This window comes from Somniosus microcephalus, chromosome 5 (assembly GCF_052327205.1).
Source record: "Somniosus microcephalus isolate GS21.2 chromosome 5, FLI_Smic_1.0, whole genome shotgun sequence".
In the NCBI taxonomy this organism is placed as follows: Eukaryota; Metazoa; Chordata; class Chondrichthyes; order Squaliformes; family Somniosidae; genus Somniosus; species Somniosus microcephalus.
The window spans coordinates 79,336,659-79,359,691 of record NC_140991.1 but is presented as its reverse complement, the minus strand read 5'-3'; the positions used below and the strand labels follow the sequence as shown (position 1 = coordinate 79,359,691).

At 48.8% G+C, this 23,033-nt stretch overlaps 1 protein-coding gene across 1 annotated transcript in view; it reads right to left on the bottom strand.

Moving 5' to 3' along the window:
• The window catches only part of cubn (cubilin (intrinsic factor-cobalamin receptor)), a 447,009-nt gene that overhangs the window by 374,510 nt on the left and 49,466 nt on the right, over positions 1-23,033 (bottom strand). The window contains exons 10-11 of the mRNA XM_085987872.1: positions 10,636-10,792; positions 5,394-5,572 (exon numbers count right to left, since the gene is read on the bottom strand). Coding sequence (XP_085843998.1) covers positions 5,394-5,572; positions 10,636-10,792 — 336 coding nt within the window. The remainder of the gene's footprint in view (positions 1-5,393; positions 5,573-10,635; positions 10,793-23,033) is intronic.

Sequence of the window (23,033 nt, the reverse complement as noted above, 5' to 3'; positions counted from 1 at the left end):
CATGTTTTTTTATCTAAAGAGGTTCAACAAGCCAATTTCCATCATTAACAAGCAGTGAACAAGGCTGTAACAAGTCTAATTTGCTCTCTGCTTTTGTTATTTACATATCAGCACTTTACAAATGGGAGGCAATCACTTTCCGGCAATAATAATGCAGGTTTAAGAAAATGAATTAAATCAAAACAGATTTTCTTGTAAGTTCATATACTGTAGCTTTTTGTTTTGGTTTACACCATGAAGAAAATGTACTCCTAAAGATTTTAAAGAGGTATGGAAAAATATTTAGGTGGTTCCCTGAAAGGTTACAAAGCATGGAGCCAAGCAAGTACAATGCTAATACACAGTAGAGACTATGGGGGTGATTTTCACACAGAAGTCGGGAAGGAGGCGGGACTACAACTTTCGGGGTTGTAGTCCCGCCTCCATCGAGATGCGGCCAATGCACGTGATTTTAACTTGATTAACCTTGTTGAGCCCGCCCAGCGGGCTCAGCAGGCCAATTAAGGGCCACCCGGCAACAGGTGACGTCACAGACTGAAATTTCATCTGTCAAGACGTTTTGACAGATGAAATATCAGTGTTTCACAGCTGTTTGAAGCTGTCAAACACTGACAGTCTTACTTCTAACCTGAGTCCTTCGACACAGACTCAGTTAGAAATCTCTCCAGCACAGAAAGCTGCAGGCTGTCACTTTTGACAGTTCGCAGCCGTTCTGCTTTCTGTGCCGGTTAGATGATGAACTCCCGAAACCTAGAGGAAGGTGTTAAGTATGTGTATTGTATTGAACAATTAACACAAAGACTTAAACGTATAACTCAAACAGGTCTTTACTGGTTGGAGGTAGGGACTATACATAGGTCTTTACTTCATGCCCACAGGCGGGAACTGAGGGGGATCAGTACCCACAGTACTATTTATACCCCTATGGCCAGGAGTGGTACTGCGTATCACTACGCCCAACAAGTAGTGCAGTCCTGTCCATAGGTTCAAAGTAGCACACATATTACATACACAACATTCCTCCCTTCCTAGCTTTACAGTCATCTCCCCATTTAACATAACGTAATAACATATATACATATATAACTTCAGGTTTACATAACAGAATAACATAGATACATAGATAACTTCATGTCAAAACAGATCACAGATTCAGTCTCTGCGGAAAACAGTTCACAGATTCAATCTCTGTGGTGTAGTCGGTTCACGTTGCTGGAGTGACTCATTCAATAGTCCTTCCATGGATTTAACAGTTTGAACTTCCGAACTGAATTGGCTCCGTTCGGAGGGACCACGTGTGTGATCTGGTAGAGGTGATAATGGTTCAGATGGGTCATCTTCTGTTTTTACTTTTCCTTTTCTGCTTCTTGGAGACTCTCTGGGCTCCATTGTCAGCTGCCACAGCTGCCAGCTGCATGCGCAGTTCCTCCTTCTCTTCCTCCTGTTTCCGTCGTAGAGCCAGCTTCTCCCGATGTTCCGTAGACTTTTGGTGCTCCTCCATGATTTCTGCACTTTGGGAGTCGAAGTTACAAGCTGGGCAGGACAGGACATCGTAATATTCGGTGTCGTCCTGAGCTAGACCAGTGAGAGGGTCGTCTATTTCCTCCATACCCAGCTGGACGTTAGCCAGCTCTTGTTCCAAATCCAGACATCTTTCCTGAAGAGACTTCTTCATGTGTACCTCTGCATCCAGCTTTTTCTGGGCTTTCAGCAAGTCGTTTACTAGTGACCTCATTTGTGATTTTAATACTTCAACTTCCTTTGGAGATTGATTGATCGGACTATGCAATCCCTCTACCGGAGCAGCTGTTTCAGCGGTCTGTTGTTCTACGTTGACGTGAGTCAGCGTACTTTTGGCATCCAAGGGCTGCTCTGTTGCAGTCATCTCAGTCTGTGTTGCCACCTCAGCTCTTCCAATAACCTTTGAGAGCTCCGAACCCCTTTCGTTTGAATATTGAAGTTCATGTTCAAGTTTTTCCCATTTCAGAGTCCTGTCCTTCAGCATATGCAGGAGTTGGCTGACCGTTAACTCCTCTGACATCAGACGTTTTGTGTGCTCCTGCTCCATTTTCTCCATCAGCTGCTTCTGTTGTCTTTCCAGATTCTCCAACTCTATATCAAAGAACTCTTTCGTTGCATTCAACTCTTGCTCAAAACGGCGAAGCATTTGTTCTAATTGCTGTTGTAGTTTGAAATGGAGTTGAGTTCGAGCCCGGTGTCCCTCAGAAATGGGCACATCAGTAGACTTGCCAGACTCAGAATCCACAGTTAAACTATGTTGTTGTTGCTCAGTGGAATTCTGTGCTGAAACTTTGTCTTTTGCACCTGAGTTGGGCTTACCATCATCCGTTCCAGAGTCTGGGCCGACTATCTTCACCGAGTTCTCACTCGTTATTGTTTGTAGGAAATGCCAGTCCATATTCATTTTCCTAATCCACTCCCGTCCTAGTAGTGGAGGACCTCCTTCAGATATCACATATAAGTCCATTATTTGACTGTCTTCGCCCTTGTGGACCACTGCAACCTCTATTTTCCCGATGGGGTACACTCTTTGCCCCGTGTATGTTTTCAATATAATCCCCGTATCCTGTAGGGGAATATGTTGGAATAACTTTCCGTAATCTTTCTTATTTATGACCGTCAATGCCGATCCAGTGTCCAATTCCAGTTTTACTTGGACTCCTTCTATCTGAAGAGTGACCCAAATTGTCTGGAGGTCTGCACCCTTACCAGCGTTGAGTAGTCTTAAGCTAGCCAGTTCATTACAGCTTAAGCTAGCCAGTTCATTACTGCTAGCGTCTGAATCGGACTCCTGTTCGGTCACCTTGTGTACCTTTGCGTATTTTCCTTGCGGTGACTTCTTGTTGCTGGTCTTCTTCCCTGACCTGCATACTCTAGCTATATGTCCAAGCCTACCACAAGTTCTACATTCTTGGTTTTTAAACCAACACTGGTTCTGATCATGCGTTGTCTTTCCACAATGATAACATTTGCCAGAACTCACACCCAATTTGTGTGCACTGAGCTCCGGTGACCGTAGCTGCATTACTGCCGTGCCTCTCGCTGCGGCTTCGTGTGCTGCCGCCATAGTGACCGCCTTCTCAAGCGTCAGCTCATTCTCCTCGAGCAGTCGCTTTTGTGTATCCTGTTTAAATAAACCACACACAAATTTGTCTCGAAGTGCCTCTGTCAGTCCCGTTCCAAACTGGCAATATTTCGCTAATTTACGCAATTCCAGCAAATAATCAGCATTGCTTTCATGCTGTAGCTGCCTTCTGTCGTAAAATTTAAATCGTTCCGCTAGCATCAGCGGGGTGGGGTTTAGATGATCTTTCAGGACAGTAACAATCTCATCGAACGTCTTATCCGCCGGTTCATCTGGTGATAACAGGTGTTTCAATTGCCCGTATGTCTTCGCACCCATTAAATTTAATAATGTTAGTGCTTTATCAGCCTCACGAATTTTATTGGCCTTACAATAATTTTTAACTCGTTCAACATATATGGCCCAATCTTCGATGTCACTATCAAAGTTGCTAATATTCCCGTGTTTAGGCATTGTAGTACTTTATCAGATTTGCAATTTCTCAGATTTTTTTTTTTTACTGTTATCCAAGATGGCGGCTTCCCGCTCTTGCCGTCGTCCTCCGCCCACAAAATGGCGGTTTTCCCGCTTCTGCCTTCTTCCCCAGCGGTTTTCCCGCGAAAAATGGCGGCTTTCCCGCGCTTCTCGCTCTCCCCGCCCACTTCAATGGCGGTTTTCCCGCGCTTCTCGTCGCTGACTTTCAGCCCGACTGCGGCTCTTATCTCCTGTGCGATCGCTGGTGCGCCGCCCGCCCGAAACGGTTCTCAGCCCTTATCACCGGTGCGATCGCTGGCCCGCTAAGCGCCTCCCGCTTGAAGCGGCTCCCGGCCTCTGGCTCACCCGCTCGGCGGCTCTTGCTCGCTCCCTCCCGGGCTCTGGCTTACCCGCTCGGCGGCTCTTGCTCGCTCCCTCCCGGGCTCTGGCTTACCCGCTCGCGCCCTCCCGGGCTCTGGCTTACCCACGAGGTTATGGAGGCTTCAGGGTCCTAATGCCTGTCGCTTCTAGTCGCTGGAAGCTGTCAGGATTTCTGCTGCCCTTCAGTTTTCAGTGGGGTGTTGAGGATTGGAACCTCTCTTCAACGTCCTGTCTTTGGACGAAGCCGCTGTGGAATAACTGCCGCAGGGTTCGAACCGACTCGTCGCCAGTGTTAAGTATGTGTATTGTATTGAACAATTAACACAAAGACTTAAACGTATAACTCAAACAGGTCTTTACTGGTTGGAGGTAGGGACTATACATAGGTCTTTACTTCATGCCCACAGGCGGGAACTGAGGGGGATCAGTACCCACAGTACTATTTATACCCCTATGGCCAGGAGTGGTACTGCGTATCACTACGCCCAACAAGTAGTGCAGTCCTGTCCATAGGTTCAAAGTAGCACACATATTACATACACAACAGAAGGAAGGCTAAAAAGGTAAGTACAAGTAATTTAAACTTCTTTACACACTTTAGACACACCAAACACACTTACCTTTGCACTCATGCACCCATCACTCACCTGAACACCGACAGCTCAACCCCTCCAAGTCCTTCAACCCGACGGCCCGACTCCTCTAACTTGGCGTGGTTTGGAGCCGTCGGGAATCCCACACTTCAAGCTTTAAAATAGGGATTAGGCTAAAAACTGCCTGTTAACAGGCAGTTAATTGTCACTAATCCCTTCCCGCCTCGGGTAGGCGGGTCCCAGTGCGGGGCGGGTACTCGCCTCCTTTGAAACTTACATGGAGGCGGGTTTGGGGTGGGATGATGTTGGGACCCCCAAATTCGGGACTTTAACCCCCCGCACGCCTCCAATCCCGACTCCACGGGTCAGTTAAAATCGAGGCCTAAATAACAAACACTGAAAATCTGAAAATGTAAACAGAAAATGCTGAAAGTACACTGCAGGTTGGTCAGCATGCGAAAGAGAACGACAAGATAACGTTTCGGGTGAAACCCTTTTCAGAACTGGAGAAAACATTGTGCCTGAATCATTAACCTATATTTCTCTTTCAAATGGTAATCAATGTAATGTTCAATAGCTACACGTAGTAAGACAGTGCAAGGGTAAAAATAACTTCTACTCTTGCACTGAGAGAAATGCTGGAAGGAGAGTTATTTCAGCTACATTCGTAATTAGGACTATCCGTCTGAGTTCTAAAACAAGAAAGTTGTGTTTCAAAATTATTAACATATTGCAGATGAATGTCTGATCATCTTTCTGAGGTTGATTTAGATTTGTTACACTACCAATCACATATGGATAGTAAATGTTGCATAATTATAGTTTCATCTCTGGTTTATCAAAAATGTTTGCTCCCATACCTCCACATAGTCATGGTTGCAGTTCGTAGCATTCTCAATGTCAAAGGAGATGAAGTTGAGGGTGACCACTTGTCCTTCTGGCTGGTTGATAACCCACTCACAAATTTTGTCATGTGGGTATGAGTTAGGATAATAAGGAGACTGAATCACTCCATTGCCATTCAGTGTGCCACCACATGCTGTATAGAAACATCAGGGAAAAATTTAGAAACTGAGAAAGCAGAACGTTAATAGAATAAACATTGCAACTAAAAATGAGTTACTGCCATTCTTTCTCAATGCCTCAGTAGGTTATGCACTGCTCATTTGTGGAACTGAACTACAGATTAGGGAGATCCCAGATTCCTCCCCACGCCCCCCAACCCCCCCGTGTGTGTTGTTAATTTATGCCAGTTGAGACTGCTGTATATACTACAATTAGCCTCAGTGCTTCTGGGCTGGGCCATGAGGAAATCAGCCAGGGTTCCCACCCTGTCACTGTCTGACAACCCTGCTGCAAAATGTACATATGTTGGTGTTGGCTGAAGACAGTATCAGGCTCAGCAAATTGGTAGCACAAAAAACAATGGAAAAGTAAGAGTAACTGTAGTTCTTGCAACGACACATTGCCAACCATTTATATTAATAGTTCCAAAATCAAAAGCATGTGTGTTTGCATTTGGGGGAACGAGTATTATGTTTGGATACTACATTTTTTCTAAAATTCATTGTCTAAGATATATGTGAGTGTGTGTGTATTATACTCAAAGATTTACGTTATCCATTTTTGAACGTAAGAACATAAGAAATAGGAGCAGGAGTAGGCCATTAGACGCTCGAGCCTGCTCCACCATTCAATAAGATTATGGCTGATCTGATCTTGGCCTCAACGCCACTTTCCCGCCCGTTCCCCATAACCCTCGACTTCCCTGTAGCTCAAATATATGTCTTTCTCCGCCTTGAATATATTCAATAACTCCGCCTCCACAGCTCTCTGGGGTAGAGAATTACAAAGACCCTCTGAGAGAAGAATTTCCTCCTCTTCTCCATTTTAAATGGGTGACCCCTTATCCTGAAACTATGCCCCCTAGTTCTAGATTCCCCCATGAGGGGAAACATCCTCTCTGCATCTCCCTGTCAAGGCCCCTCAGAATCTTATGTTTCAATAAGATCACCTCTCATTCTTCTAAGCTCCAATGAGTATAGACCCAACCTGCTCAACCTATCTTCATAAGACAACCCTTTCATCTCAGGAAACAACCTAGTGAACCTTCTCTGAACTGCCTCCAATGGAAGTATATCTTTCCTTAAATAAGGAGACCAAAGCTGTACGCAGTACTCCAGGTGTGGTCTCACCGGCATCCTGTACAGCTGTAGCAAGACTTCCCTACTTTTATACTCCATACCCCTTGCAATAAACGCCAACATTCCGTTTGCCTTCCTAATTACTTGCTGTGCCTGCATGCTAACTTTTTGTGTTTCATGTACAAGGACCTCCAGATCCCTCTGTACCGCAGCATTATTATTATTTTTTTTCTTTTATTCATTGATGGGATGTGGGCGTCGCTGGCTAGGCCTGCATTTAGTGCCCATCCCTAATTGTCCTTGAGAAGATGGTGGTGAGCCGCCTTCTTGAACCGCTGCAGTCCATATGGTGTAGGTACACCCACAATGCTGTTAGGAAGGGAGTTCCAGGATTTTGGCCCAGCGACAGTGAAGGAACAGCGATACAGGTCCAAGTCAGGATGGTGTGTGGCTTGGAGGGGAACTTGTAGGCGGTGATGTTCCCATGCGTCTGCTACTCCTGTCCTTCTAAGTGGTAGAGGTCGCGGGTTTGGAAGGTGCTGTTGAAGGAGCTTTGGCGAGTTGCTGCAGTGCATCTTGTAGATGGTACACACTGCAGCCACAGTGCGCCGGTGGTGGAGGGAGTGAATGTTGAAGGTGGTGGATGGAGTGTCAATCAAGTGGGCTGCTTTATCCTGAATGGTGTCGAGCTTCTTGAGTGTTGTTGGAGCTGCACTCATCCAGGCAAGTGGAGAGTATTCCATCACACTCCTGACTTGTGCCTTGTAGATGGTGGAAAGGCTTTGGGGAGTCAGGAGGTGAGACACTCGCCGCAGAATTCCCAGCCTCTGGCCTGCTCTTTTAGCCACAGTATTTATATGGCTGGTCCAGTTTAGTTTCTGATCAATGGTAACCCCCAGAATGTTGATAGTGGGGGATTCAGCGATGGTAATGCCATTGAATGTCAAGGGGAGATGGTTAGAGTCTCGCTTGTTGGAGAACGTCATTGCCTGGCACTTGTGTGGTGCAAATGTTACTTGCCACTTGTCAGCCCAAGTCTGAATGTTGTCCAGGTCTTGCTACATATGGACACGGACTGCGTCAGTATCTGACGAGTCTCGAATGGTGCTGAACAGTGTGCAATCATCAGCGAACATCCTCACTTCTGACCTTATGATGGAGGGAAGGTCATTGATGAAACAGCTGAAGATGGTTGGGCCTAGGACACTGCCCTGAGGAACTCCTGCAGTGATGTCATGTGATTGAGATGAATGACCTCCAACAACCACAGCCAACTTCCTTTGTGCTAGGTATGATTCCAACCAATGGAGAGTTTTCCCCTTGATTCCCATTGACTTCAGTTTTGCTAGGGCTCCTTGATGCCACACTCGATCAAATGCTGCCTTGATGTCAAGGGCAGTCACTCTCACCTCACCTCTTGAGTTCACCTCTTGTAGTCTCTCTCCATTTAAATAATAATTTGCTTTTTTATTTTTCCTCCCAAAGTGGATAACCTCACATTTTCCCACATTATACTCCATCTGCCAAATTTTTGCCCACTCACTTAACCTAGTTATATTCCTTTGCAGACTCTTTGGGCTGGATTTTCATTGGGCCGTGGAGGCGGAATTGGAGGCATGTGGGGGTTAAAATCGCGAAATCGGGGGGGGCACGAACCCATCCCGCCCCCAACCCGCCTCCATGCCAGTTTCAAAGGAGGCCGATACCCAACCTGTGCTGGGAGCCGCCTCCCCGAGGCGGGAAGAGGATTCGTGCCAATTAACTGCCTGTTAACAGGTAGTTAACAGGCAGTTTTTAGCCTAATCCCTATTTTTATTGCTGAAGTGTGGGATTCCCGACGGCTCCAAACCACGCCAAGTTAGCGAGGCGGACCGTCGGGCTGAAGGGCTTGGAGGGTTCGAGATGTCCGGTGTTCAGGTGAGTGATGTGTGCATGAGTGCAGAGGTAAGTGTGTTTGGTGTGTGTAAAGTGTTTAAAGAAGTTTAATTACCTTTACTTACCTTTACAGCCTTCCTTCCTTCACGTCTCGGGAGTCCCTCATCTCACCAGCACAGAAAGCAGAATGGCCGCGAGCTGTCAAAAGTTGCAGCATTCAGCTTTCCGTTCTGGAGAGATCTGTAAATCAGCCTGAGAGGAAGGAATTAACTTAGTGTACAGATTGTCAGTGTTTGCCAGCTTCAAAGAGCTGTCAAACGCTGATATTTCATCTGTCAAAAGCTCTTGACAGGTGAAATGTCAATCTGTGACATCACCTGTTGCTGGCTGGCCCTTAATTGGCCTGCTGAACCCGCTGGGCGGGCTCAACAAGGTCAATCAAGTGAAAATCGCGTGGGTTGGCCACAACTCGATGGAGGCGGGACTACAACCCCAAAAGTTGTAGTCCTGCCTCCTACACGCCTCCAGTATCAAAATCCAGCCTTTTGTGTCCTCCTCACAACTTGCTTTCCCATCTATCTTTGTATCATCAGCAAATTTGGCTACAGTACACGTGGTCCCTTCATCCAAGTCATTAATATAGATTGTAAATAGTTGATGCCCCAGCACTGATCACTGTGGCACCCCACTAGTTACAGTTTGCCAACCTGAAAATGACCCATTTATCCCGACTCTTTGTTTTCTGTTAGTTAGCCAAACCTCTATCCATGTTAATATATTACCCCTAACCCCGTGAGCTCTTATCTTGTGCTAGATCTTGTTCTTATCTTGAATACTAGATAAGGCATATTTTCAAAAGGGTATCATTAGATCTGTGCGAATGATGGTTTTCTTTTACAACTAGGCTGACACACAAGAATTTCAGAAATGTGAACTTGGGCCTTTTTTCCTTTGTTTTCAGTGTAGAAAGTTATTTTTAAATGTTATCAGCAGTAAAGAATTCTACTGGGAAATGGATTTATGGTAAAATGGCTCGGTCTTGGTCTAAACTATAAATGCCCAAATTTGCACATGATTTCTCTGTGTGTAGTTTTAGTGTAAATAAATTGCTTCATCTATTATATTAGGCACTGCTATATATATTTTTATGTCATTTTATTTGAGGGGATTGGGTGACAAGAGTACATTAGATGAGGTCCTTTCTTCCCTGGGATCTGAATTTGAATTCAGCACAGACTGATGTACAAATGTCTCTACCATTTATTGGTTGTAAAGGTCCTAATTGCTCACAGGTTTTTGCACATGAATGTGAACACGGCAAAACAGGTATATGGAAACAATAAAGAACTTCCATACATTTTTAATAGGGTAAATGCACCAATCCTGCTCTCCCAGCCAGAGCCATGCTCAAACGCAGCAAAGCGTATTCGGAGTGACATAGCATTGCTCCAATTCTCTGGGCCTCTGTTAGGATGGGCATTGCTCATGCATCTTTTCAGGCTCCTATTACCCAACCTGAGTGTACAGATAACCCTGTCCCTGAGATTTGGAATGGGGTCTGCATCCTCATGTCTGGGCAGAGAGGAGTTTACCAGTGCAGCAGGGCTCCCAGAATTTTATTCAGGGCACACCTCCAACATACTTTTTTTTAAATTATAATTTATCCTCAAAAGTATGCCAAGTGCTCCATGTTGTCATCACCAATAAAGTACTTAATTTACAGCGAATCGGCGACCTCGACCCCTGTATTTTACCTGCTCTCTTATAGTGTAGCCTTTTTTTGAGAAATGCTGCCTCCAAAACTGCGATAGATTTGAGGAATATTAGCAAAGCTTGTCATAGTTGTATCGGGGAAGAAACCTCAAACAATGGGAATCCTGATATAGTTGGGAACACTACAGCATGGTCAGGAACTCACCCTGTGGGAAACTATAGGTGAAAACCTGTGCTCTACCACTTTGTGCCACAGCAAATCAATGCTCCACCATGCCACATGGTACATGTAAGGCATACCCGGCACATATTACTGTTGTATTCTATCGTTGACCAGGTCTTATAAATAAAAGCAAAAGGGAATCCTTACCAACTTTATATACCGCAAGGAAGCCTCCTTTTGAGATAGAGGCATCTGCTTTAAATTTAAGCCACAGTTTGTTTCCACTTGTGGTAATGGGAGCTGGGAGGGTAGAACCACAGAACTTGCCGATTAGAGGATCCGTCTCTGCTTCACCATCACGAACCTAAAATCCAAATAAAATTTAGGAAAAGATCAAACAAAACATTTCTGCTTTCTCAAAAGAAAAGTATCGGTTTACCAATATGGGTGTGCTCATCACTCAGATCAGAATGAACGAAACAGGTAATTGGATAAACTGCCAATGTTTAAACAGAAACTTGAGTAATATTGTCATTTAGAAATCTGTGTTATATTAGAGGCATACTTTAACAAGATCAGTTAGTAAGATTGTAACTGCCAGTTTAGATTGGTTGTTAGCCCTCTTTCCTCCAGGTCAGCAGGTTCAAGCCCAGATCTTGAGTACATAATCTAGGCTGGTACTCAAATGCAGTTATGAGGGAGTATTGAATTGATGGAGATGCCATCTTCTGGAAAAGTGGTTAAATGGAGGACCCAGATGGTTTAAAAATTCAATGGGGTCAAAAATCTGCAGGGTGCATCCAAATGTAAGTGCCGCTATGCATCCACAGTCTGGAACTCCATTGCTGACTCTGACAGGGGGAGGTTCCTTGATTTGAATAAGGCTAGAGGTGCATTGGGAGTGCTTGCCTGCCAAAGAGGCCGCAAATTGCAGAAGAAGAATGACTGGCCTTTTCTGTGGGAGGGGACGGTCAGGTCTCTGCCACCCACCCCACAAAGAATATTGCCTTCCTCCCTACCCTGCCCCCCCACCCCACGGCTCCCTTTGTGAGGGGGTCACACTTAAATAAATCTTTTAAAATTATTTGATCGTTCTTCAGAGATCCCAGCTTGAATCCCCATTCAGCAGCCTGTTACACTTGGTCTTGCCAGATGTATTGCCACTGATGAAATACTGGGTCATTCTGAGGGCTGGGGATGCAGGAACTTCCAGTATTGGGAGTCCCCACCCCACTCCTGCATCAATAGCCTTGTGTTTCATTTATTCATTCATTCATGGGATGTGGGCGTTGCTGGCAAGGCCAGCATTTATTGCCAGTACTGACACTGTTTGGGGCGGGCAAGACCCATCATGTATATTTTCAGTTTCTTGTGCTTTCTTTAAGTACTGAAATTCCCTCACACTCGCCCACTATTTCTGAAAGGGCAAAAGTTATCACGTGTAAAATTAAACAAGCTCTTCTGTCTTTCACGTTGTTCGGTTATCTTGGAGGAAGAGGCTAGTCACTCCAATGATTGTCCGAGCACTTCCAGATCAACAGCTGCTGCCACACTGTCACCAACTCTGTCCTGACATCTTACTTGTGCAAGCAGCAACACGGACACGTCCACTTGTGAGGGATTAGTTAAACATTAGAAGGGCTGTCACCAGGGGATTCACTGAGCAGTAGTGAGAGTGAGGACCGCAGAGTGGGAGAGCATTGGTCCTCCACTGAGGGGGGTAGAAACGACCGGCCTCAGCTGAGCAGCCCAGGAGCCCAGAGGTCAGGGACCCAGTCTTCAAAAGAACAAATGATTCGGGAGCATCAATGTCATGTGGTGGCAGTTTCTACACATATGGTTGAGATATGGCTATATCCCACATCTGCAAAATATTGCTAAAAGCTTCTCATGACCTGCAGAACACCTTGCACACTGTGACAGCCCAGGAAATTGCTGCAGTATCAAGATCCCAAGAAGAACTTCTAAGGAGACAGGTGGCTTCTGGAGTGGCAGCTTCCAATGCTTCAATAGATGCATTGATCAGAACATAGTAACAGGGCTTCCAAGATTCCATTGGGACTATTAGGTCTGTGATTATACTGGCCATTAACACCCCTAAGCCTATACCCAGCACCAAGGGTTATAAGGAGTGGGTGCAGATGCCACTGTGTCTCTAGAGAGTAGCAATCAACCCACTTTCTTAAGGCCCCCTCCAATGCCTTCACATTAGAGAGCATCACACATTTACCAGCAGCCTTTGAAACAGCAAGCATCAGAATGCCAGAAGCTAGTGTGATGAAATATGCCATTCATCACTCATCTGTATTCTCTGTGTGATTGTGCCTGTGACTGTGGTTTCGTTTCAGTTTCATTTCCCTTACCTCAGTTCCGTTTCCTCACCTTGTATTGTATTGTGTGTAGGGCTCCGCCCATACCTGGCCCCTATGTAAGCAGGCTCAGCGTGCCTCACATCCAGTACTGCAGACCTCTGGATGGAAGACACCTCTCCACTGTGTGTTACCTTCTAAGTTAATAAAAGCCTTGTTTTGTTCCGCTAACATTGAGTCTCGGATTTATTGAGGCACATCAATTTTATTAACTTACTTTTCAACACAATGGATCAACTCTTGAAATCCGAACGTTTGAATTTGGACCAGCATGCTTCGGACGCATCGGACACTGGTTTATGTGTATGGAATTCTTCCTGGACAATTCCGCAGCCGTCACAGGCGCTACGGACGCTGAAAGTATGAAACTCGGAATCCTGCGGAATTGGGTATGCCACAGGGTTTACCCCCTCATCCAAGACGCCGACACGTACCCGGCCGCCTGCGACATCTTAAAGGCGCATTACCAGCAGCCTACGAATGAGGTGTATGCTAGGCATCTGCTCGCTACTCGCGCACAGCGACCTGGGGAATCGCTGGATGAGTTCCTAGTCACCCTGAAAACGCTTGGCAAAGACTGCAAGTGCCAAGATGTAAAAGCCGCAGTGTACACTGACGAGCTTGTTCGCGATGCCTTCATCACAGGCCTCAGCTCCACTTATATCCGGCAGAGACTGCTGGAAAAAACGGGATTGGACCTGAAACAGGCTGTGGACACAATGCGATCCCTGGATGTGGCCCAGAGAAACTCGGACGCCTACTCTTCAGCCCGCGCCGCCCACGCCGCCACGTGTGCACCAAGGGCACCGCCATCTTGGAAGGCATCTTCCCCGCCCGGCAGCCCGACACCGTCGGGGACCCGCTCTCCCCCCAGAAGCCCTACGACAGCCGCGACGCGTCGGGGACCCAACTGCTACTTCTGCGGGCAGTCGAAGCACACCAGAAACCTGTGCCCGGCGAAAGGCACCACCTGCTTTAAGTGTGGTAAGAAGGGGCACTTCGGGAAGGTGTGCAGAGGGAACCCCGCCGGAAAACCCGCCACCGCCGCGTGTGCGCCGTGGGAGCGGCCATCTTGGACGCCATCTTGCCCGACCTCGTGGGGTCCGCCATCTTGTGAGCAGACAGCGTGGACGCCATCTTGTCTCGATCAGGGTCCTACAGTGGCACCGGTCACAGTGGACCAGACCAGGCCGCACCCGCTATCCAAATCAATGGTGGACATCGAGGTAAACGGGTGCGGGGTTAAATGTTTAATTGACAGTGGAAGCACGGAGAGTTTTATCCACCCTGAACTAGCACAACAACTCTCCCTAAAGGTGGTCCCTACTCAGGGTACCATCTCTATGGCTGATAAAACCCAGACATCGACCATTCTGGGTTACTGCACGGTACAATTGTCCGTTAACGGAACTGTATACGATAATTTTAAAGTACTAATCATGAAGAATCTATGTGCGAGCGTGATCTTGGGCCTGGATTTCCAGTGCAACCACCAAAGCATCACGCTCAATTACGGTGGGTCCCAGCCGCCCCTCACAGTGTGCGGTCTGGCTACCCTGAAGGTAAAGCCGCCTTCGCTATTCGCGAACCTTACCCCTAACTGCCGGCCAATAGCGACCAAAAGCAGGAGGTACAGCTGGGAGGACAGGCGGTTTATCGCGACCGAGGTAGACAGGCTCCTGAAGGAGCGCATTATTGAACGCAGCAACAGCCCGTGGCGCGCCCAAGTGGTGGTGGTAAGGGGTAGCGAGAAGAAACGGATGGTGATCGACTATAGCCAAATGATCAACAGGTACACCCAACTAGACGCCTACCCACTACCCCGCATATCAGAAATGGTGAACCAAATCGCCCAATACCGGGTGTTCTCCACCATCGACCTCAAGTCAGCGTACCACCAGCTCCCTATCAGACCAGAGGACCGCCCGTACACCGCCTTCGATGCGAACGGACGCCTCTACCAATTCCTCAGAGTCCCCTTTGGGCTGATGAATGGGGTCTCGGTCTTCCAGAGGGAGATGGACCGCATGGTCGATGACCACCACTTGCAGGCAACCTTCCCCTACCTCGACAACGTCACCATCTGCGGTCACAACCAGCAGGATCACGACTCGAACCTCGAGAGGTTCCTGAAAACCGCACAAAAACTCAACCTCACTTACAACGAGGACAAGTGCGTTTACAACACCACGCGCCTCTGCATACTAGGCAGCGTGGTGGAGAATGGGGAAATCGGACCAGACCCCGACCGATTGAGCCCCCTACGGGAGCTGCCCCTGCCCAACACTCCCAAAGCCCTGAAAAGGTGCCTGGGGTTATTTTCTTATTATTCCCAGTGGGTCCCCAACTACTCCGACAAAGCCCGCCCCCTCTTGAAAGCATCCCCTTTTCCGCTCTCTGCTGAGGCCCACGCCGCCTTCAAAAGCATTAAGCGGGATATTGAGCGGGCCACGCTACAGGCAGTGGACGAGAACACTCCCTTTCAAGTGGAAAGTGATGCGTCTGACTTCGCCTTGGCGGCCACCCTCAACCAGGCGGGGCGGCCCGTAGCTTTCTTCTCGAGGACCCTCCAAGGGCCCGAGATCAGACACTCGTCCGTGGAAAAGGAGGCCCAAGCCATCGTGGAGGCAGTGCGCCACTGGCGCCACTACCTAGCCGGCAAACGCTTCACCCTACTTACCGACCAGCGGTCGGTAGCGTTTATGTTCAATAATAAACAGAGGGGGAAGATTAAAAATGATAAGATTCTTAGGTGGCGGATCGAGCTCTCCACCTTCGATTATGACATCATTTACCGGCCAGGGGCCTTTAACGAATCCCCCGACGCCCTCTCACGAGGGATGTGTGCCAGCGCCACCGGGGATCGGCTACAGACCCTCCACAACGACCTCTGCCACCCAGGGGTCACGCGGCTGTTCCACTTCATAAAGTCCCGTAACTTACCCTACTCGATTGAGGAAGTTCGGTCTCTGACCAGGAACTGCCGCACTTGCGCTGAGTGCAAGCCTCGGTTCTACCGCCCAGATAGAGCCCACTTAATCAAAGCTACACGGCCCTTTGAGCGGCTCAGCTTAGACTTCAAGGGCCCCCTCCCGTCCGTCGACCGCAATGTTTACTTCCTGAACATTGTGGGCGAATACTCCCGTTTCCCATTCGCCTTCCCCTGCCCAGACATGACCAGCGCCACGGTCATTAAATGCCTCAACAGCCTGTTCTGCCTGTTCGGTATGCCGAGCTACATCCATACGGATAGGGGGGCGTCCTTCATGAGTGAAGAGCTACGCCAGTACATGCTGTCCAGAGGGATCGCCACGAGCCGTACCACCAGCTACAACCCCCGGGGTAATGGTCAAGTGGAGCGAGAGAACAGGACAGTATGGAAAGCAGTCACTCTAGCTCTAAGGACCAAGGGCCTCCCTATCTCCCGCTGGCAGGAAGTCCTCTCAGATGTGCTCCATTCGATACGGTCGCTATTGTGTACTGCCACTAATGCCACGCCTCATGAACGAATGTTTGTCTTTCCCCGGAAATCCACCTCAGGCGTATCCATGCCGTCATGGCTCTCCACCCCAGGTCCGGTATTCGTGCGAAGGCATGTGAGGGGCCACAAGACGGACCCTCTCGTGGAGTCAGTGCACCTACTCCACGCCAACCCCCAATACGCGTATGTCCGGCACGCCGACGGAAGGGAGGACACCGTGTCCATAAAAGACGTCACCCCAGCCGGTAACGACAACAACCACGACAACAGCAGCAACAACGATCACAGCAACTCTTACCCACCCACTACTCTTTCATCACCCCCGGAAGAACATCGACCAACGGTACCCCCACCAACTACCCCTTCAACAACCCTGGCGGCGCCCCCGGCAGAGACCCAGGAGGCCACCGGGGACACCCAGCCGACACCCGCGGCACCACAACAGCCACATCGGTCACAGAGGACTATCAAACCCCCGAACAGACTAAATCTATAGAAGGGGTGAATGTGATGAATTATGCCATTCATCACTCATCTGTATTCTCTGTGTGATTGTGCCTGTGACTGTGGTTTCGTTTCAGTTTCATTTCCCTTACCTCAGTTCCGTTTCCTCACCTTGTATTGTATTGTGTGTAGGGCTCCGCCCATACCTGGCCCCTATGTAAGCATGCTCAGCGTGCCTCACATCCAATACTGCAGACCTCTGGATGGAAGACACCTCTCCACTGTGTGTTACCTTCTAAGTTAATAAAAGCCTTGTTTTGTTCCGCTAACATTGAGTCTCGGATTTATTGAGGCACATCAGCTAGTACCTCTGGGACAGCAGACAGACTGAGACGAGAGTCAGCTAAGGTCTCTAAGGCTCCAGAGGAACTATTGCAGCCACCCATGTTGTAGCTGTGCACTCAGATGTACTTCCTCCGTGGCCTCTCAATACTTTCTGGCCCTCCCAGTCACAGTGCTCCAATATATGCCCAACAATATTCCAATGAGCTGATGCCGCAATTTCTGGCATGGTCAGCATTGTGATCATAGGATAGCCAGTAGTTCTTCCCCACAACACTCTCTGGCGGAGGATCATGGACCTTAGGATTTCAGGTCATTGTTTTTATATCCTCTCTGGCTGCAGGTCCATTCTGCAATCTAGAAAAGAGGCCCTTAGCTGACATGGGTGAGTGGGTGTCATTATATTAGTACAAAAAAAAATCCTTTTTATATAGCAATCACAGAGCAATATCATAGATATTGTATTATGAAAGAATGATATACCTTCTTTTGAAAATGAGTTACAAGTTAAAACCATTAGAATACAAGGAACATGAGGGGTAGTCATATCCATAATATGCCAACCAAGGACAGCTATGTATTTAGTTCCTTTTGTGTCAACTAAAACTTGAGATTTCTCTGGCCTGGTCTACCACAGTTTGTCATGTTGTGTACTATTAGTGACTACACTTACCGCTGCTGAAAATTCAGAAACATGACAAGCTGAGGATGTTCATTACTGGACAACATAGCACCCTACGGATAGAATAAATAGAACTGGCGGTGAATCCTTTTATTCGATACATTGGTGTTTCCAGAGAGTTCACTACATTCCTCTCTGGAAACACCACTACAGTAGAAATAATAAAATGCATATTTCTGTCCAGATTTAGTAAATTTAGGGGAGTTTTCATGTCATTGTCACAGCCAGACTGGGAGAACATTTGACAGTTTTTTTAAATCTGCCAATTGGACCTTAGTGAAACATTTCTGCAATAACAGAAAATGCAATGTCTCAAATTGCACACTGGTCTCCCTGCTCAGCCCACTTAATCCAGAACAATGGGGGGATATCAAACTATCATTGACCATAAGTGCAAGAAAGCCACAAATACCAAACAAAATGCTCTTACACAGTGTGTAGAAATTGTACAGGCTGGAATATTTAGGTGGAAAACTCAAAAAATGTTGTCAATACATGTGATGAAATATTCCATTCACCACTGCCTGTGACTGAGATCGGTTTCAGTGTCATTTCCCTTCCCCCAGACCTCATTGTATTGTGTACTGGAATGTGCTGTATTGTATACTGGAATGTGCTGGAATGTGCTGTGTGTAGGGCTCCGCCCATACCTGGCCCCGCTTGTAAGCTAGTTCAGTCTGGCCTCAGTCTCCAGAAGGAAGACATCTCTCTCTCTTACGTGTTACGTTCTAAGTTAATAAAAGCCCTGTTTTTGTTCTGCTAACTTCGAGTCTCGGAATTATTGAGGCACATCAATTTTATTAACTTACTTTTCAACACTATGGATCAACTCCTGAAACCCGAACGTTTGGATTTGGATCAACATGCTCCGGACGCATCAGCACGCTTCGGACACTGGTTTGAGTGTATGGAATTCTTCCTGGACACTTCCGCAGCCGTCAAAGACGCTACGGACGCTGCGAGGATGAGACTCGGAATTCTGCGGAATTGGGTAAGCCACCGGGTTTACCCCCTCATCCAAGACGCCGACACGTACCTGGCCGCCTGCGCCATCTTAAAGGCGCATTACCAGCAGCCTACGAATGAGGTGTATGCTAGGCACCTGCTCGCTACCCGCGCACAGCGACCTGGGGAATCGGTGGAGGAGTTCCTAAGCACCCTGAAAATGCTTGGCAAAGACTGCAAGTGCCGAGATGTAAAAGCCGCAGTGTACACTGACGAGCTTGTTCGCGATGCCTTCATCACAGGCCTCAGCTCCACTTACATCCGGCAAAGATTGCTGGAAAAAACGGGGTTGGACCTGAAACAGGCTGCGGACACCGCGCGATCCCTGGATGTGGCCCAGAGAAACTCGGACGCCTACACTTCAGCCCGCGCCGTCCACGCCGCCACGTGTGCACCGAGGGCACCGCCATCTTGGAAGGCATCTTCCCCGCCCGACAGCCCGACACCGGCTGGGCCCCGCTCTCCCCCCAGAAGCCCTACGACAGCCGCGACGCGTCAGGGACCCAACTGCTACTTCTGCGGGCAGCCAAAGCACACCAGAAACCTGTGCCCGGCGAAAGGCACCACCTGCTTTAAGTGCGGTAAGAAGGGTCACTTCGGGAAGGTGTGCAGAGGGAACCCCGCCAGAAAACCAACTGCCGGAAAACCCGCCACCGCCGCGTGTGCGCCGTGGGAGCGGCCATCTTGGGCGCCATCTTGCCCGACCTCGTGGGGTCCGCCATCTTGTGAGCAGACAGCGTGGGCGCCATCTTGTATCGATCAGGGCCCTACAGTGGCATCGGTCACAGTGGACCAGACCAGGCCGCACCCGCTATCCAGATCAATGGTGGACATCGAGGTAAACGGGTGCCGGGTTAAATGCTTAATTGACAGTGGAAGCACGGAGAGCTTTATCCACCCAGAACTGGCACAACAACTCTCCCTAAAGGTGGTCCCTACTCAGGGTACCATCTCTATGGCTGACAAAACCCAGACATCGACCATTCTGGGTTACTGCACGGTACAATTGTGCGTTAACGGAACTGTATATGATAATTTTAAAGTATTAATCATGAAGAACCTATGTGCGAGCGTGATCTTGGGCCTGGATTTCCAGTGCAACCACCAAAGCATCACGCTCAAGTACGGTGGGTCCCAGCCGCCCCTCACAGTGTGCGGTCTGGCTACCCTGAAGGTAAAGCCACCTTCGCTATTCGCGAACCTTACCCCTAACTGCCGGCCAATAGCGACCAAAAGCAGGAGGTACAGCTGGGAGGACAGGCGGTTTATCGCGACCGAGGTAGACAGGCTCCTGAAGGAGCGCATTATTGAACGCAGCAACAGCCCGTGGCGCGCCCAAGTGGTAGTGGTAAGGGGTAGCGAGAAGAAACGGATGGTGATCGACTATAGTCAAACGATCAACAGGTACACCCTACTAGACGCCTACCCGCTACCCCGCATATCAGAAATGGTGAACCAAATCGCCCAATACCGGGTGTTCTCCACCATCGACCTCAAGTCAGCGTACCACCAGCTCCCTATCAGACCAGAGGACCGCCCGTACACCGCCTTCGAGGCGAACGGACGCCTCTACCAATTCCTCAGAGTCCCCTTTGGGGTGACGAATGGGGTCTCAGTCTTCCAGAGGGAGATGGACCGCATGGTCGATGACCACCACTTGCAGGCAACCTTCCCCTACCTCGACAACGTCACCATCTGCGGTCACAACCAGCAGGATCACGACTCGAACCTCGAGAGGTTCCTGAAAACCGCACAAAAACTCAACCTCACCTACAACGAGGACAAGTGCGTTTACAACACCACGCGCCTCTGCATACTAGGCAGCGTGGTGGAGAATGGGGAAATCGGACCAGACCCCGACCGATTGCGCCCCCTACGGGAGCTGCCCCTGCCCAACACTCCCAAAGCCCTGAAAAGGTGCCTGGGGTTATTTTCTTATTATTCCCAATGGGTCCCCAACTACTCCGACAAAGCCCGCCCCCTCTTGAAAGCATCCTCTTTCCCGCTCTCTGCTGAGGCCCACGCCGCCTTCAAAAGCATTAAGCAGGATATTGAGCGGGCCACGCTACAGACAGTGGATGAGAACACTCCATTTCAAGTGGAAAGTGATGCGTCTGACTTCGCCTTGGCGGCCACCCTCAACCAGGCGGGGCGGCCCGTAGCTTTCTTCTCGAGGACCCTCCAAGGGCCCGAGATCAGACACTCCTCCGTGGAAAAGGAGGCCCAAGCCATCGTGGAGGCAGTGCGCCACTGGCGCCACTACCTAGCCGGCAAACGCTTCACCCTACTTACCGACCAGCGGTCGGTAGCGTTTATGTTCAATAATAAACAGAGGGGGAAGATTAAAAATGATAAGATTCTTAGGTGGCGGATCGAACTCTCCACCTTCGAGTACGACATCATTTACCGGCCAGGGGCCCTTAAGGAATCCCCTGACGCCCTCTCACGAGGGATGTGTGCCAGCGCCACCGGGGATCGGCTACAGACCCTCCACAACGACCTCTGCCACCCAGGGGTCACGCGGCTGTTCCACTTCATAAAGTCCCGTAACTTACCCTACTCGATTGAGGAAGTTCAGTCCCTGACCAGGAACTGCCGCACTTGCGCTGAGTGCAAGCCTCGGTTCTACCGCCCAGATAGAGCCCACTTAATCAAAGCTACACGGCCCTTTGAGCGGCTCAGCTTAGATTTCAAGGGCCCCCTCCCGTCCGTCGACCGCAATGTTTACTTCCTGAACATTGTGGACGAATACTCCCGGTTCCCATTCGCCTTCCCCTGCCCAGACATGACCAGCGCCACGGTCATTAAATGCCTCAACAGCCTGTTCTGCCTGTTTGGTATGCCGAGCTACATCCATACGGATAAGGGGGCGTCCTTCATGAGTGAAGAGCTACGCCAGTACATGCTGTCCAAGGGGATCGCCACGAGCCGTACCACCAGCTACAACCCCCGGGGTAACGGCCAAGTGGAGCGAGAGAACGGGACAGTATGGAAAGCAGTCACTCTAGCTCTAAGGACCAAGGGCCTCCCTATCTCCCGCTGGCAGGAAGTCCTCTCGGATGTGCTCCATTCGATACGGTCGCTATTGTGTACGGCCACTAATACCACGCCTCATGAACGAATGTTTGTCTTTCCCCGGAAATCCACCTCAGGCGTATCCATGCCATCATGGCTCTCCACCCCAGGTCCGGTACTCGTGCGAAGGCATGTGAGGGGCCACAAGACGGACCCTCTCGTGGAGCCAGTACACCTACTCCACGCCAACCCCCAATATGCATATGTCCGGCACGCCGACGGAAGGGAGTACACCATGTCCATAAAAGACGTCGCCCCAGCCGGCATCGACAACAACCACGGCAATAGCGGCAACGACGATCACAGCAACTCTTACCCACCCACTACCCTTTCATCACCCCCGGAAGAACACCGACCAATGGCACCCCCACCAACTACCCCTTCAACAACCCTGGCGGCACCCCCGGCAGAGACCCAGGAGGCTACCGGGGACACCCAGCCGACACCCGCGGCACCGCAACAGCCACGTCGGTCGCAGAGGACTATCAAACCCCCGAACAGACTAAATCTATAGAAGGGGTGAATGTGATGAAATATTCCATTCACCACTGCCTGTGACTGAGATCGGTTTCAGTGTCATTTCCCTTCCCCCAGACCTCATTGTATTGTGTTCTGGAATGTGCTGTATTGTATACTGGAATGTGCTGGAATGTGCTGTGTGTAGGGCTCCGCCCATACCTGGCCCCGCTTGTAAGCTAGTTCAGTCTGGCCTCAGTCTCCAGAAGGAAGACATCTCTCTCTCTTACGTGTTACGTTCTAAGTTAATAAAAGCCTTGTTTTTGTTCTGCTAACTTCGAGTCTCGGAATTATTGAGGCACATCAATACATTACTGTGATTTAAACTTGATGAGCCAAATTCGCCAATGGGTTTGAATCAGTCCTATCAAGACACTTTTTTATTTAATCAAACTTTTATTGAATCACAATGCTTTTTTGATCATGAGTCAAGTCATGAGAATTTCATGAAACACTGTTCAAAGGAATAGACAGTCTTCCAACCAGATCAGATTCACGGATATAGCAGCTCTGTGCCTAACAGACACAGCAGTAAAATTTAAAAAAAACACTGGCAGCTATAATCTTTCTCATTCTCTCCAGTAATCCTCCCACATACATGCATCTGCAGACTTCATGACAAAGCTTGACTCCTTTCTCTATGTGCTTTCCCTCCCTAATTCAATATATGCTTCTTAACTACAGCACTATT